The sequence below is a fragment of the Poecilia latipinna genome, unplaced genomic scaffold, assembly GCF_001443285.1.
Source record: "Poecilia latipinna isolate Pla-1442-1.1 unplaced genomic scaffold, P_latipinna-1.0 Scaffold55, whole genome shotgun sequence".
Lineage (NCBI taxonomy): Eukaryota > Metazoa > Chordata > Actinopteri > Cyprinodontiformes > Poeciliidae > Poecilia > Poecilia latipinna.
Genome location: NW_015112671.1, coordinates 419,096 through 436,926, shown reverse-complemented (window position 1 = coordinate 436,926; position 17,831 = coordinate 419,096). Strand labels below are relative to the sequence as shown.

At 38.3% G+C, this 17,831-nt stretch overlaps 1 protein-coding gene across 1 annotated transcript in view; it reads right to left on the bottom strand.

Annotated features, from left to right (window-relative positions):
- Positions 1 to 13,425, bottom strand: part of susd6 (sushi domain containing 6) — a 37,468-nt gene extending 24,043 nt beyond the window's left edge. The window contains exons 1-2 of the mRNA XM_015054174.1: positions 13,176 to 13,425; positions 6,405 to 6,567 (exon numbers count right to left, since the gene is read on the bottom strand). Of these exons, the coding sequence (XP_014909660.1) occupies positions 6,405 to 6,522 (118 nt within the window). The 5' untranslated portion in view covers positions 6,523 to 6,567; positions 13,176 to 13,425. The remainder of the gene's footprint in view (positions 1 to 6,404; positions 6,568 to 13,175) is intronic.
- Between the last annotated feature and the right edge of the window lie 4,406 nt (positions 13,426 to 17,831).

Genomic DNA, 17,831 nt, shown 5'->3' with positions numbered 1-17,831 from the left:
TTATTTGAATTATTTGCATTTTTTTAATGCATTTTCAATAAGTGGTCAAATGAAAAATCTGTAGAAAATGCCAGTTTTTTCACCAGTAGATTAATCAAGTACTACAATAATTGATAATTGCAGCTCTGTTAAATAGTAATCAGCACAATGTGAATGTTGGACATCAAGAAGAAGCATTGCAAATGGTAGAAAGCAACAAGAGTCAAATCTCCAATAAGCCTTGTGCTGCCACGCTGTGCGGTGGCACTGTGTGGCCAACAATAATCCCGACCATCTGTGATCTTCTCTAATATTAGAACAATCCAAACAACACTTTAAAGTGAATGAAATGCCCCTGTGTCACCTGTCCGCACTGCAGCATCTGTTTTTCCTTGCTTGGTGACCCGTCTAAAGTTTGCCTTTAGGGCCTGATTGGCTGGGGGGAACTGCTAAATGGCACAGGGTGAGAGCAAAGATTGATGGCTCAAGTGATAAACACACAGGTAATGAAAGGGAAAGGCTGATGGATTTGAGCGGGCTGCTCTTAATGGCCCTCCGTGTCACCTGGCTAATGGCTGAGACCTTTTGAGAGATGGAGGAAAACAGAGAGACGGATCGTAGAAAAGGGACCTGGCACAGCGCACAATTTGCTCTGTCACAACAGAAACGGTGAGTTAGCAGATCTAAATGCTGACTGGCGATGCAGCTTACCGTGGCCTCCAATATCCTCTAAATGCACTGTTTGTTCTCGGATTTCAGAGAGGAGGGAGAAGTCAATGCATTACTTTACTCCTGCCTGTCTGCAAAGTGCCTTGCTAATAGGACTTAAGGGAATCGTCCCAAACAAATAGTTGCACTGGAAACACTATTCCCCACATCCCCAAGCCGTAGTGTTACTACAAACACTGGTAACCGAAATGACACGCTTAGTTTTTGATGCATGTACAGATCATTCTGTTGGTAAATGAAGCAACATACTTTAAGACCGCTGGAGATCCCAGAAGGCGGCCATGGCACATTCAGATATTTTCCTCTGTGGTTAGTGAAGCTTTGCTGCGGAGACAGAAGAGCCATCAAGCCCCGTCTCTATGACCAACCCTCAAGAAAACAAATTCATATAAAGTCCTTCCACTGGCTCCCTGGAGAATGGACTTTAAAATACTTCTGTTAGTTTGCAACAGAAGCTAACAAAAGGCACCCAATAAAGATCTGTGGTTATTGTATCAAACTTCCAGACTAGGTGTGGGCATTTATTGTATCGTTAATCATGATAAATTTCATCATAAGAATTTTTGCTGTCACAATAAACACCAACTGATGATGTTTAAACCACCTAAAAACTGTCCTTATGTCCAGGATTGATAGTTTTATTATTTTCGCCACTGTTTGTTCAATGAAAGCAAACATGCAGTATGGTGCAGTTTAAAAGAAACTGGACTTTTCAGTTTGTTTTGGCCATTTTTTTCCCTCAAAAGGTGTCAGTGGAGAAATATAAAAAAAATATCTGCAAATATCAGTTATTGAACAAAACACAAATATTAAGATCGGATATGAATATCGGCCCAAATTTTTATATTTGTGCATTCACAGCTACAACAGTATCTCATAATATTGAGGTAAAACTTTAAGTCTGTATCAGCTGTCGCATTCCAGACCACTCAGGTTTTCTGGTTCTAGTCTACTCTGCAACCAGAACCAAACACAGAGAAGCAGCGTTCAGTTTCTATCCTCCACGCGTAACATTGAGTTTCTTTAAATCAAGGCTAAAACCTCGCCTCTTTAGAGCTATAAGTGGAATCAACATATCTGATTTGAATTTGCTTGGTGATTTTGATGAAGGTATTTGATTCAATGTAATGTTTACTGCTGGTTTGAACTGCCTTGTTGCTGAAATCTGCTACAGAGATAAACTTGACTTGAATAGTGAGGACAGCTCAACACATTGATTCATGAGCGAACAGAAGAATCTGTTCATGCAACAGCCTTTTATGAGGCCGAGAAATATTTGTTCATCTTTCACAACTCCAACTATCAAAAACAAAAAGCCAAAGAAATGCAAGAGGCAGCTTTCCACTCCCACCATCTCTCCTCCCTCTCTCCCTCAGCTATGTTCTTCTTCCTAGGATTTCTTTTGTTATTCCACTTCCCGTTCTCACGAACTAACATATCAACGTCGCCAGCATACGGGAAACGCAGCAGGCTCGTTTATGGGAGATGTCTGTTCCTTTGCTCGCACTTTCATGCCCGGCTCAAGATCTACGTCAGAACAATGGGTTTCAGAAGCCCTAATACTTATCTCTCTAACTGCTTACAGACGGACGGTTTGACCCTTTTTTTCCACTTCTCACCAGATGGAACAATGTTATAGCTGAAACATGCTGTGCAAATCATGGGAATAGACCCTTTGGGGCTCAGAGTTCCCATCTTTTACTCTTCCAGCTCTGACTCACTGTCTGGGCGTACTTGCTCAGAAACATGCCACAAAGCCTTACTGTAAGAAATTGACACCATATTAGGAACAGAGCTCCACGCAGCCAACTTCAGCGGGGATGTCAGATATGCTCAGAAAAATGTTAAGAAACAAGCAACATCCACGTAATTTCCTGAAAATCCTGCAGGATGAAGCCAGGGGTGCTTCCCAGCAATGGTTGTTTGTTAAAGCTCTGTTTCTAGGAACACTTTGCTTTTTTTCAGAAGGTGGCTACATCTGAACCACGGCCAAAACGTAAACATAACCATGAGCAATGATCGCAAACGTGAATCCCAAGAAAGTCACTTGTGCTAATTCAGGAAATATGCTGCCGGTAACTTCATCACAATGAACAATTGGACAGATAAAAAGACAGGCTTGAAAGCGATTGATTCTAAAAATATCTTGGCTCCACTTCTTCCTAACAGAGAAGGAAAACTTTTAAGAAAATATGGAATTAGGCCTGTCGTGATAAACGATAAATCAATTAATTGCACAATAAATGAAACCAATCGACATCATTTTAATTATCGGCTTTATCGTCTGAATTCCTGCCGTTTTTTTTTTTCCTTTCTCTTGATGACACTGAATGAAAAAAGGCTCAACTCCGGTGCTCTCTACTGACCCTCCCTTCCTCATTTCCTTAGTGTAATGTCCAGCTCACACTACATGATTGTCGGCCCATTTTCAAAACCTGAGAGACACATTAGCTGATAGAAACTCTAGGTAACGGTTCCATCGGGTTCGATCGTGCCGTGTGGTGTCCAGCCACATGGGCACAAAATAATGGCTACAAGTCCAGTTAACTAGTTTTAAAACCAGGCATTATTCAATGCTTTACTAGAATCTACCTGTGACGCATGTGGCTAGAGTCAGCGTAAAGTTCTGACTGAATGAAAATCATTATAACCTATTTATGTCACATTAACGAAGAACAGCTGAAAACTTACCAGGTTTATCAACTGCGGTAGCAATTTGGCTCCAACTCCTCTCCTGGTCATTTCTATATTCTTTGCACGAAATGTTGAACATTAATGTTGTTTCCACATATCATCTCCGATGTCCGCTGGACTTCGGGTTGCGCCGTGTCAGCTGTTTGGGATTCCCCTCAGAAAGCACGGAGGAGAATCCGGCTTTCTGATTAGCTACCTGTCACATTCAGCGTTAAGCTCCCAGTCGGGGGAAAACCCCTGATTTAGATCGGAGCGGCCACGACGATCTACCGTAACACACCACACACTGCAGGATGATCGGTTACGAAATCACCAGCGACAATCAGAACGGCCAACGTTCTAAAATTATCGTAAGGGAAAATAGGGGCAAAAAATTGTGTAGTATGAACTACTGCATTAGGTAGTCGGATGTGCCCGTCTTCTCTATTTAAATCTAGTGATTACTGAAGGCCAGTACAGTATACAGACTTTATAATCTGCACTCTTTTGGTTGAATGCAGTATTTATTTCCCCTTTGGCTTTATGTTGTTTAGTTTTTATTCAAGTACGTTTTTTGTTAATGGAGATTGAGAATCAATTTGTTTGTTGGTTTTGGGTGTTTATCAGTTCCAGTGTTATGTGTTATTTTGAAAATAAAGTGTATCTATATATGGCAGGAAATCGCATGCATTATTAGTCATTTCCATTAAATCAGTGTCAAAAGGTCTTGAAACAATATTATCGTTTATCGCAATAATTTTTTAGACAATTAATCGCTCAGCAAAATTTGTTATTGTGACAAGCCTATATGGAATAAAGAGAGACTCTGGCTTTAAAAAAAAAAAAAATTAGCAAAATTATGACTGAAAGAAATTAATACTCAACTCTCCTGTCAATAAAAAGAAATTCCTTGCAGGGAAAAAACGCCACAACATTGATACAGCCAACTGCTTTTTATTCATGCATGTAACAGAGCAGAGCTGGTGATGAAATTTCATATTCACTCACCATCCATGGGACGTGTCGAGGGATTACCTATGTAAATTATGTATGCTGAGAGGGAGGGAGAGAGAGGTTGGTGATTGAAACGACTAATGACCACTTTAAAGCCTTGGCGGTTTGATAATATGTCTGATTAGGAATTCAATTTCATACTTTCACATCATGAATGCTGCAGTACGTATTTCTAATGCTATTGAAGCTGGCATGCATCTTGCTCATTTGAAGTTACTTTAACATTTTGTTCATTCTTCTCATAATAAAATGTAAAGGTTTCTTGTAATACATTCATATAAAAAAGTGATTTATTTATTTATTTTTTTACTTTCCAAACTGCTTAAAATCTGTATTTTATCTGCCGATATGATGGAAGAAAAACTGATGAAGTTATTTTTCAATGATTTTTAGCAGATTCCCTGTATTTTTATGTAAGATACGCCCCTAGGGAACCATAATAGTCCATACACATTATTTTATGAACAATATGCCTTTTCTTTCATCAAACTGATCTCTGGCTCGATCAACAGCATGGCATATCACTCAAGCTGAGATTTTATTTTTTTTTCTGCTTTCGCATTAAAGTTACGACTCTACCAAAAGGTAATTTGAGGAAAAAATGGTGAATATAAATGAAAGCAAACACCAACACTGCAGTAAATAACAGCCCAAACAAAACGAGAAGCTGTATGAAGCTACATCATGCATCTATAGAAACGTATGGCTTCCCTTTAGAGCATTTATTTTAGTAAGACGTCAGACTGATTGGTGCAGGCCTAGTATTAGCTGCAAATACAACTGGAAATTATTCTAGAAATTAAAGCTGCACAATATATCTAACAGCAATCATTGTTGCAATATCAGTGTGTGCAACATCACATATATCTGGCCAGCTGCACGGACTCTAATTGCCGTTAATGTCCAAACCTCGTTTACATCTTTAGGTGAGATACTACAGCTCAGAGACCAATGGGGACATTGTGTTCTCATAAAGACAGAAAAGTGTCAGGAAAATGAGGAACCACTGGACTGGAGTTCTGGATCTAAAGGCACATTTTAGATAATCGAAAGAAAACATGCGAGCATGCTGAAAGCAGAAAGTAAGCACAACAACAGCCGCTTTGGCCTTTACATGAATCATGTGTTACATAAGACAGAACGGGATGATGCTGCGCTTCGTTCGGATCAGCACCTCCCTTCTTTGCTCAGAGGCTCGTCTCTGATTGTTTTATTTCTTAATGTTGCCTTTTCTTCTTCCCATAACAACTAATCACTTAAACCAACAAAAAGAAAAGACAAACTGAGCCCCATCTATGTGTCAGGGATTCACAAAAACAATCCTTACATATCCTCACAGGCACTGTGGCTCTCAGTGGCAAGGACATCTGGCACATTTCACAAGCTTGTGATGTGTGGCCTGTGCACGTGAATGAGTGTGGACATTACATGCAAGGAGGCTGTCAGGATGGGGAATGATTCTCCAGCGCTCACAGGTCAAAGAAAGTAAACTGGGTCTTCAGTGAAGAAGTGAAACACTAAAACTGGGACTGTTAACTTCAACTTTTATACATGAAATAAATTTCCTAACATAATATTTCGAATTAAAACATAGTATTTGATCTCTTGGAATGACAAAAGAGGACCCAAGTGAATATTTAAAGCTAGTCAGATGTCCTGAATCTCTGAGTAGACAGTAAATGTTGTGTTTGAATCAAACTTCATGGTCACACTATGACCACAGGCAACGTTATCTCCCCATTTGACTTAATAGTAAAGGAAAATTGTTGTGCCTCATTGGGACAGCGAATGAATTCACCCAGCACAAGAATGAAATCCTAAGCAACCTGAATGACCCAGAGGGAGGAGAAAGATCATTTAATCTGACTGACTTGAAGGCAAGGTGAAAATCGCTCAATCAATTCACAACAGATGGTCAAAGATGGCGGTTTATTCTGCGTGTAGCATGTGGGAACACTGACAAAAAGAGAAAGAAAGAAAGTGTGTGTGTGTTTGTGGGTCTGACTTACCTGATGCATGACCATGAGGGAGCAGGATGAAGAGGAGAAGTGCAGAGGCAGCCAGTCTGTGGGCTACAGAGGAGGAGGACGGGGCTCTCGTCGGAAACGCTACCATTCCATCGCACATCTTTTCCCCCCCCTGACAGCCAGCCAGAGTCCTCTACGGCTTAACCTGTCCGAGCCACATTGACAGGAAGGGACGCGTGGGGAGGGGAAGAGGAAGAGGAAGAGCGTGGATTACCATCAACGTTCAAGCCGGGATTACATAACCAGAAGCAACAGACAGAAAGACGGGTATAATGAGAGGCGGCTACACAGATTGGTTGACAAACCAAGCGTGTCAGAGAGAACTCCATGCTTGTGGTTCAATATTTAGTTAGCCTGGTAAAACCCAGAACTTTATGGATAAGTGTATTCCTCCCATATGAGTTTTATAATCAGTGTACACTAGCAACAGCCCATCGATCCGAGTCGTCTTCTCCTCTTGCTTCAATCCCTAATCTTTGACTTGGCACAGCATCTATCTGCATAAGCCCTTAAGTACACTATGTTGGATGTGACGTAACAACAATACAGATCAGAGCCACTAATAAAGTGGCAAAAGGCAGATGGAGGCGGTGGGAAAATCTGAATGTGCATCACATTCAACAAACAAAATGCTGTTCAGAAAGTTATATTTGATTATAGCATTGTCATAACTAATCATGATTCTATCTAAAATGTATAATTCAGATAGTTTAATACTATTGCAGCAAAAAAGGAGGTAGAAATAATTAATAAATGTTCATTACAAATTCAAACAATGTTTTCAGCAGAGACTTTAAAGTGTTATGTTAAAAAGTGCTTGGTAGCATCAGTTCTGTGCACAGTGCTGCAGGCTGGTGCTGCAGGCTGGTGCTGCAGCAGAGTTTAGTGCATAAAACAAGGAAATGTTAAGACAGAAATATGGGCCATTGCTTGGTTCCTGGTATCTTTTACAGCCCTTATAAACCATTTTTATCAATCTACAAAGTTTCACTTTTGTTTTTGTTTCAATGATTATTTCAGACTTTGATTATCCATTTTCTGTACGGGTTAGTTTGAAACAAACCTGCATAGAAAATGAAGAACACAAGGCTAATTTGATTCTCCAACATGTTTCATTTAGACAGTTGGAAAGGTAATTAAGTCTGAAAATATATATATATATTTTTTTTTTCCCCCCCCAAACTGTTTTGCTTCTCCGTACTTATCCAGATGTGGAAAACACTAATTAAAGCAATGCTGGACACAAAATCAAATCTTATAAAAGCAGCAAAAAAACTGCCAACTGATAAAACCCACATGGTGAAATGAGTTGAAATCATTAAAAGCAGGATTTGGATGAAGATCCAGAAGCCACATTTTCTGAAGAACATGCATGCCAGCAGGTAAAAGGTTCTCAAGAGAGGGAAAGGAGCCCATTAGCATTCCAAAAAGCTGAAGCGTTCATGCCAACATTAATGGCATGTTTTCACTGAAGCCCCATTCCCATAGGTCATAACACCAGCTAATGCCTAGCTTTGGAGTGCAAGTGTGAAATGTTGAACTGTCATTCAGCTCTGCTTCAAAGGATCCAGCAATAACGGATATCAATCGGATCCTGATCACTCCGAGGTGAATGTGGCAACAAATCATCCAGGTGCAGAGGCTAGTTTTCACTGAAGTTGCTGAGCTTCAGGGCTGGAGGGGTGATCAAAGCGCTCCAATTCTTTACAGAAAAGTGCTACTGGATGGCTCGCGTGGAGGCTCGGAAAATGACAACAACAACTGGTGGACAAATCCAGACAGCCGGCAGCAAACACCTGCTTGACAGGGTGAATATGGCAATAAAGTAAAAAGTAACAAGCCTTCCTTGTTGCAAATAGTTGCTATGCAAAGTTCTGTGACGCAGCTTAAAGAGGATACTCTGTACTGGTACTGTGTATTAGTGTTGTCAATCAAGTCGCACATTCATAGAATCTGCAAGATTGCAATGCAATTGAGTAAAAATGCAGGACATAAATCTGGAACAACTTCCAGAAAACTGAAAAGCAGCCGAAAAACTGAGTTCATTTAAATCAAGGCTAAAAAACCAACCTGTTTAGAGTTGCCCTTGATTATTAATAACTGGAACGCTGATCAATATATTTGATGATGATTGTTCTCGATCTTTATGACTTGATCCGTAATGTTTACTTTGTTTCATAATTGTTTAAAGTGCTTTAGCACTTTAAACTGCCTTGTTGGGGTGGACATATATCATCTATCTTTTCTTTGTGATAAATTTCTTATAATATTTTGATTTGGTATTGTCATGATTAATTCCAATTATTGATGTTTACAAACCCCTAAAACTGTCCATTTTTCTCCACGGCTTGTTCAAAAAGTATCAACAATCATCAATAACTTTGAAAATATGATTAAATGCAGTTGCTGTGTGCACATTAGAGATACAAATCACACTTTTTTATGTGACTGGTGTTCCAAAGCATTACAAATGGGAAGTGTTTGTCTTTGTGGTGGTATGACTACCATGTACAAAATTATACAGTTACCAAAATAAAAAAACTACAAAAAAAACTTCCTTAGATGTCCAACTGGGGTAAAAATGTTTTACATATAGTCAAAAAACTAAAATAGTTGCATGACGAAGTGCGTGCATGACTACGGTGACAAACTTGTGGTTTCCTTCTCACAGCAGCTATTTTAGTATGATGCAGTGCCATTTATCCAATCATTTGTCTTCACATCAGAAGGTCATCTGATTCTGTAAATTTAGATTGATCATCCCCTTCCACAGAAAGATCACACAGCATCAATACCCTCGCTGCATGAGCAGGACAGAAGCATACCTGCATGTGGCGCCTGCTAGTGGGAGAGAGTGACGCAAATTAGTTTTGGCAGGACAATTTGGGTAGTGTGTTCAGCCAAAGAGCAGGCAGTCAAAAGCACCAGGAGGGACCTGATCGTGCCATCTGATGCGTCGATATTTCCTTGTTGGTCCATACTGTAATTAGACCACATTTAGGTAGTGAAAAAGCTTTGCCATTTTAGATGTTCTTTATAAACTGCATGAGAAACATCAAAGATAGAAAAGATGCACTTTGTGGCTAAAGCTAAACACACTGCTGGACTGGGCTCTTGGAAAAAGCTTAAAAGAAAGTATTGACCAGCCAGATCATCAGAAAAATCAAAACTTAAGCAGAATTATTCTGCTTTCACGTGAAACACTTATCTAATCAGTGCGAAGGCACTTTGTCCAAAATAAATAAATAAATAAATAGGTTTGCAGATCTTGAGATTTGCTGACTGGATGTTACTGGTATAAATTAATTAATATCCCAGCAAGCAGTTTCACAGGGGGGGGAAAAAACTGCATGCTTCAAGTCTGGATGTCAACCTGACCTGCAGCAGCGTTTATGTCCTGTCAGATACCGACAGCAATGCTGAACACGACGCATCATGTTAAAATGTGTCGTATTATTTTAAACGTCAACATGTTTTGTTTCATGGAGGATTTTGCATCAAGCTTTACTGCAAAGTAATCCTCAACATTAGCTGATTTAATATGTCTTAGAAATCCAGAATCTCTAAATAACACCACAACTAGTAAGATTTGAGAAAAAGGACAAAAAGAAGGGATTTCAAATAGATTTAAAAAGTATACAGCACTGCATATGGGTGCATCAGAAAACAAAAAACAACTTCCTTGTTTTATTACTAAACAAATCTCTGTGGTTAGCACTTTTAAGTATATGAAATGTAAATTAGTAACTGGATTGTGGAAAAAAAAAATCTGCCAATGTTAGCAGTTTGATTTCCAATTATATCTCTTCTATGTTCCCAGAAACTGGCATAAACTACCACAACCAGCCATGCAGGTACCCATCAAAACTGGCAGTACAAGTTTTACCGTCCCACTACGGTTTGATGTAGATCCACAGTAATTAACTAAACATTGAAAGTGTCAATCAGCAAAAGAAGAAGAAAAAAAAAAAAAACAAACCTCAGGATTTAAGAAATGGAAATTTTACAAGCCAAGACAACCGTCTGTAGTCATCCATTTGCGAGGGGAAAAAACTATGCAACTCCTCACTTCAGATAGCAGCAACACAAGCAGCCAGCCAGCCAGCAGGCTGCTACTGCAGTTTTTCAGCTTCCCGAGGCTCCTGGAATGCAAAGGGAGCCAAGGAGAGCACCAGCACAGACATGTGTCCGGGAACAGAGAGCACTCAGTGTGCCAAAGAAACAGCCGAGAGGAGGTTTCCACTCAATAGGACCCAGTGCTGCTGCTGCTGCTGCTAGAGCCTGCATAGGCCTGTGGAGGGAGCCCAGAGACAGGACTCTGCATGGCAGCAGAGAAAGGAGCCTTTGTTATGTAGTAGTATGTACTGTTAGGGCCCACAGCTACTCAGCATCCCCCCTCCAATGCTGCAAGCAAGGGACAGAAACACACAGAAAGACTAAAGAGAGACAAGAGAAAGAGGAGAAAATAACGTGGAAGAAAAGTGGGATGAATGAGGTAATGTGTCATAGCTTAAAGGTGCACCTTTTTCAACAAGCCTATATGTGCTGGAACTAAAAAAATAAAGACAAAACTTAAATCAATTCTTAATTTGCCCACAATTCACCTCTCAATAAGAGTTCAAGAAAAAATGGGACTTGCTAGTCATTGTGTAGTTCTGCTGACACGTGGAAAATAAACAGCTTTGGGTCAATTCACATTCTGCCAGTTTTTATCCCCCATTTCATACTTGTAAACAAAGACAAAAAGACAAGTTGTCTATTTACGCCTATGAGAAAGTAGCTTCTTACCCAAGATTGCCACAACTGATTGTTATTTAAAGAACTAATTACAAAGCTCAAAACAACTGGGACTGTGATGAGGACTTGAGCTTACCTTGCTATTTCAAACTTCCTAGGCATTTCTCACCCATGTGCTTAACCACTAAGCAATACCCTGCTGCTTCTGAAAGCATTTAAATGAAATCCCAAAATCAGTCATGCTAAAATACTCAAAATGCATGTAAAATGTTATAATTCATCCAATTTGCATTGACTGCGGTTCTCTTAGCCCACAATCCACAAGCCAAAAAACCCCCCACCATAACTTCATGATAGCAGATATCCATTGTGGTCACAAATCATATTTTCTTTTCAACATGAGTAGAGCGTAGAGCTTTACCTTAAACCACTGTTTTGATCAAGAGATTAGGGATGCGCTGCTATAAAACTTTTGGGTGATATCAACGCCGCTGTTATGGCCAGTAACAGATATTTATTTCATATTTAAATGCATTTATATTTACTCTCCTGAAATGGATACACAAACGGCAACAAGATGGAAATAATTAGCCAAACCAAAAACAGCAACATCTCATATAACAGCTGATTAATGGTTTTCCAACTTTCCTTTTGCATTTTTTGTACTTTTGTCCTCTCTCTGTCTTTATGCCTTATAAATCAAAGTCCTCCTTCAAAGATGCTTATAAAACTTTTATAACCACATTTGAGAACACATCTGGAATTTCAGCAAAATCTTGCTATATTGTGTCACATGGAAAGTTTGTAAGATTGTGTTCAAAGTATCTAATTTGCAGTAGTGTCTACTAAGGCTTATCAGCTTGATTCTTGGGTATCTTGTGATGTAATCAATCCAAAGACACAAAAATAGAATTGGTTGTATTTTTTGTTTAGTTTGACCTTCTAAAACTTTCCATTTTATGAAATGTTGCAGTGGAAATCCATAATTTATTACCCATGTTTTTACTATCACTATGCATTTGGAATTGAAAAACACCACTAGACAGTACCCTTAAATACTTTTACAATATAAAACCCAATACACAAGCCTCTGCTAAATCAGACAACACAACAAACTGGTATTACTGGAGGAACACTACACTTGGACCCCCGCCTTTTTGTTGTCCTCCAATGTAAACACTTCACATCTGGACTTCCCTGCTCTTTGCAATATCAAATGTCGTAACTTTCCAAACACCGGTAACAGTAAGCAAGTCATACTTAAACTGGAACAAAGGCCAGTGAGTGGGAAACGACACTACTGAAAGGTTGCCCTGTAAAAAAAAAACGAAAAAAAAAAAAAACGGGGCATCCGAGCTCGATAACAAATCTTTGCTACTGTATCAAACGTGAGTCAAAAGCAGAGTCACACGGTTCGACACGTGTAACTGTGCTTTGAGGTATTTAAACAAAGAGTGTGGTGGTGGGCTGCCAACATCACACACAGAAGTTAATGATTAGAACAAAACAATCCAACTCAAATAGCAGGACCCACATAAGAGTTCAGGCTTCATTTTACCGACTCACCTAAGATAAAGTCGACACACCTATGGCTTCCTCGTACCTTTTATTGTTCATGTGACTGGTCTAACAATACAGCAGAGCGGTCCGACCAGATTCTCTAAATGTTTACGTTCCATCTCCAAAACATTAGTTTAAGCTTTTCAATAAATATTAAAACTTAAACACGACAGACGTACGTCAAAACAGACACATTACGTCTTTAGACAAACGTTTAACGTTTACGGAAGAACACGGCTAGCTTAGTTTCAGATCGGAAAGCAGAAAACTGACAACTCATTATTCTCCTTGGCAGAACAGTAAATGTTTGCCAGACATGTGATATTTTTTGTCTTGTTTGTTGTTTCGAAGTGAACTAATTCAGACGGACAAAAGACGGAATGGGAGACTGTTTGAGATCTCCTAGTGGCCTATGTGTGCTTAGCTTGCGAAAAAAGACAACAAAAAAAGACTCACCAACGTAAAGGTTAACAGCGGCGAGCCCTCCTCTGCCCCTGTTCACAATCGAGGCATTAAAGTCAGTTTTAAAGACGACACCCACAGACTAAAGATGTAAAGATAAAGTAGAATAGAAGTATTTCGCCGTCGAGGTCCCGTCTGCCCTGCTCCGTCACTCCTTGTCCTCCTCGACTCGCCAGCTCTTAATTTTAGGTGAGCGGAAACACTCGCTGCTGTGAGAACTCTACAGGGCTGCCTGCCTCGCTTTCGGGCGGTCTCCATGGATACCTCTATAAAAGGGGCGGTCCTAAAGCTTATCATGGCGCTTCAAAATAAAAGCTCATGTGTTAGGTTTGGAGACAAAAGAATTCAAGAGCTAATCAACAAAATACAATACAACATAGAGATGTATTTATGGAAAAAAAAAATTGTATCTATGTACCAAGAAAATTTTAAATCACCTTATACACAACAGAAACAATGTCTTGAGTAAAATATTTAAGATGTTTAAAATATACATTATGATAATTATTATGAAGTTAAAAACAATATGGAATATGCCAAAACAGATTAACATGTTTATGTAAAATATTACTGAAGTAAACAGCTTTCATTGAAACTCAGAAAACCAGTTTCTGAGCTTTGCAACATAAACAACTGTAGCTAACAGGGCACAAACATTTTAAGCACAGAATGATGACATATACTCTAATAAATTAAATAAATGTTTCAGTATAATCTTTGCTTGAGGATCAAATTAAACCTACCAAAAACACATCCGTCTTTGTAAAAATTTCAGCTTTGATCCCACAAGAAAAAAAAATCCGCAATGATACTTCAGCATAGTTTTGAGTTTATTCTTCGGTAAGTTATACACGTTCTTCCTATTATTTTTTTACAGCTTCTTCAGATTCAAGACATGCTGTCCAGTGAGATACAATACCCCTTGATTAATTAAACTCAAAATGCCAGAGAAATTTCCAGACATGGTATCACATCTATCCAATGTAATAATAACATACATTAAATAGAATAGTGGTGTGAAATTACAAGAAACATTATTGCATGATATGGAATGCACATTAACCACCAAGTAAAGATTATGTAAAAATAAGTAGCACTGCAAGCTTATATGGGCCCTGTTTCTGCACAAATTCTAAATTCGCTTTATTCATTTCAGCTTTTTCTTGTCATGCTCCACACTCACCCTTATTCTGTCTTTGTATATGAAAAATTTATTTCTCATCCCCTGTCTCTTCCTTGTCATAGCATTGGTTTTGGAGCCCAGCAATAAAGCCGCCAGTGAGTAATGGGATTAGAGTCCAGATTAACACTGTGACTTCAGATGTCCTGTAAAGAACCTCTGTGATATAAATGCAGATCGATTCTGCGGAAAATCAACATGTAGTGGACCTGTATTTTTCAAATTAGCCAATCGAAATTAAAATATATTTAATATAATGTGTCAACTGTTATTGTAACTAGATCATCATACAAAACTAATTTTGCGTAAATTAGAGGGGTTTTTTGTTGTTGTTTTTTTTTTTAAATCAAACTTTGTTCCTATTTTTCTGGATTCCCAAGGATATTATTGGTTATGTTTCCCCAAATACTTTAAAAGTTAAAACCAAAAGCTACGGGGATCCCCTCACATTTTCCACGTGTGTCTATGCTGACATCTAGTGGTCATTGGTGGTTATTGCATTCACTATGCGGTTTCCGTTTCCACATTTATTTAAATAATACAATATTGGTAGTAATAAGTATTAGTGCTTTTTAAAAAAATTATTAAAACGTACGATTTTAGGAGAAAAAACAGTTAACAAATAAAAGAGGAAAGAAACAAAATTATACAGTCTTATAAGTCAAGAGAGTGATGGTTTCTTGTGATGATAAACAAATACAGGTAAGCTTGCTTTTACCTGTATTGGAACCTCAATATGTTTTTTTCTTGAATTGAATATTTTATGAACTGGGAATATCGAAAGATGAACACACTCATTAAGCATCCTAGCAGCAGATGGTGCTAGGATGGCACTGGTTCAACCCACTTTTCATTCCTGGTTCTGCAGGTGACAAGCGGGCTTCTTTGCTTTTACACAAGGTCTGAATTGTTGTTCTAGTTAAGCAACGAGGGGGGGAAATGTTAATATTTGTGCTAATTATCACCTGAATTAACACTTAATTCCTGCTTGTTAAAGTATGCGTGCAACAAATTTTATATTTCCCGTTTAAGATGAAAACAAAGAGAGGCTGATTTTTTTTAGTTGACATGTATATTTTGTGTTTTTAAAATGGGCTTATCTTAAAAAGTGATCCTTCCACGTACAGATTATTAATGACATCGGTTTAAATGAGAAAATTGATCAATTTTTACACACTTCTGTAGATAATTTACACCTAAGAAGATACTCATGTCACTTAAATGTGTAAAAATCACAAATAAATTCAAACTAGCTCATTAGGTTCTTGGCTTTTTCAATGGATTCAGTTTGCCAAGAGATTGTAACATGTTCTAATTATATAATGTTTACACATTTGGCAAAAATATGTGTATTAAATATGCACAGTTGTTCTTATTATTGATGAAGTTAAAGACATTGTTTTATGTCTGTTTGTAGTTTGGTTTTAGTGAGATCTGAATAATAATTTATCCAACATGTATGCAAATAATTACTGCATAACACCGGCTTACCACCGATTCATAATCTGTTAAATCATACTTTATTACATCAGCCTGTCCAGAGTCTACAGGTAGAAATTTTAATTTTTTTTGCTATAACCACCGACGTTTAGCATTTAATATCCAGGATATTTAGCGTCCTCGATTTTTTATTTAATCAAGAATAATGCTTAACGTTGTCCTTGATGTTTAACATTATTGCCAATATTTATCAGATGTCAAACTTCATCTCCAGAAAAGTTTCCTTTTGAGTTAAACATTGGAGATACAGTAAAACATTCCAGATACAGTAAACATCAGATGTAACCTTAAACATCAAGGACAATGTTATGCACTGGAGATAAAATTAAAAATTGGGGACAACATTAAACATCCTGAACAACTTGAAACATTGGAGATAACATTGTGCCCAATGTTTAATATTGTCTCTTTTTCTGTCATCTCAAAGGAATCTTCATGTCCAATCTTCACATTCAAAGACAAACTCAAAGGATTTTCTGGTTTTATTAATTTTTATTTTAACAGTTTGTGAGAGCAGCCCTGTAAAGAAATAAAAATGGTCACGTAATTCCCAGGAATGGAAGGGAGGCAGGATGGATGGATGAACAAAAGGAACCAGGAATGGATGAATGGAGTTCATCTGAGTCCGAAAGCAGCTTCTCATAAGGACGGTCTAGTTAAATCCTCATTTTCGTCTCGCCCAGCGGGAAAAGCTTGCGGCGTCTCCTCTCTTCCAGCGTCCATTGGCTCAGAGTGACGTAGAGACTCAAACTGAAGAGGTGAGGCCGTTTTCAGGCTGTTTGATCTCAAATCTCCCCCAGCACTGGCACCTCAGATGAAGAAGGCATTTAAATTTATTTTGGACATTTTATAGTATTAAATGTTCATTAGAATTTAAAGTTTATTGATCTCTGAAAATGTGCTTTTGCATCATTATGCTATGGCCACTATGTTATGGCAATAACTTCTGGGACAATTTATTGTCCAGCAAAATTTAGGTTGACGACTGTCACAATAAGTTCTGCTGGATGACAAATTGTCTGAGAAGTTATTACCACAAACGGTAAAATGGTAATGAGACAATTTTCGACTAATACAATGGATATAGCATAATAATGCAAGAACACATTCTCAAAGATCAAACTTTAAAAACCCAACTGAGAAGACCAAAGGGAAGAAGTCCTCTTCATTCTCAAACTTTAAATTCTAATAAACATTCAACACTGGAACTGGAAGACATTTAACATATCCTAAATAAATAAACAGAAACTACACAATAAAAGGAATTATGAAGTAAACCATTCCTTAAAGAACAATTTTGTTCACAAAGCACCAAACTGAAGACTTTATTCATGCAGTTTTTGGGAGAAACTGAGAAACAAATCATGCAAATGGAATTTGAGGACTGGAAGGCGACAGCAGGACATGTGCAGGTTGCAAGTCCAACCCTTTAACAACTCAAGAATGAAATAAATCACTTTTTAACACTGCACCAATTTTCTAAATTCATTAAAAGCAAAGTAAGCTTAAGCAATGCCTCCTACTGAGGATATAAGTGATGAGTAGAGAGGAAAAAACTTCCTTTTAAGAGGAAGACTTTCCAAAAAAAAAAAAAAAATAGGGGGGAAAGGCCAACACTGCACCAGTTATTTAAATTGATCAGCAGTTAAGTAAGCTAGATCATTGCCTCATATTGAGGATGCATGCAGTGACAGTGGAGAGGATAAATGTCCTTTTAATAGGAAGAACCCTCCAGCAGAACCAGAAGTTGGCTCTGTTTGAAAGACCATCTGTCACGACGCCCGGGGGATTTGAAAGGACAGAGTAAAGAAAGAGAGAAAAAGAAAATGCTGCTCCAAGAGTATTTCCATAGAAGAAATAGTTAGTTGCAGTAGAAGCTCCTTTGGTGGAAAAAAAGCAGTTATTTGCACCAAACGGCCCTCCAGCAGCTTACTCTAGGAGAGAAACTGGGTTAAAAACATAATCGACTG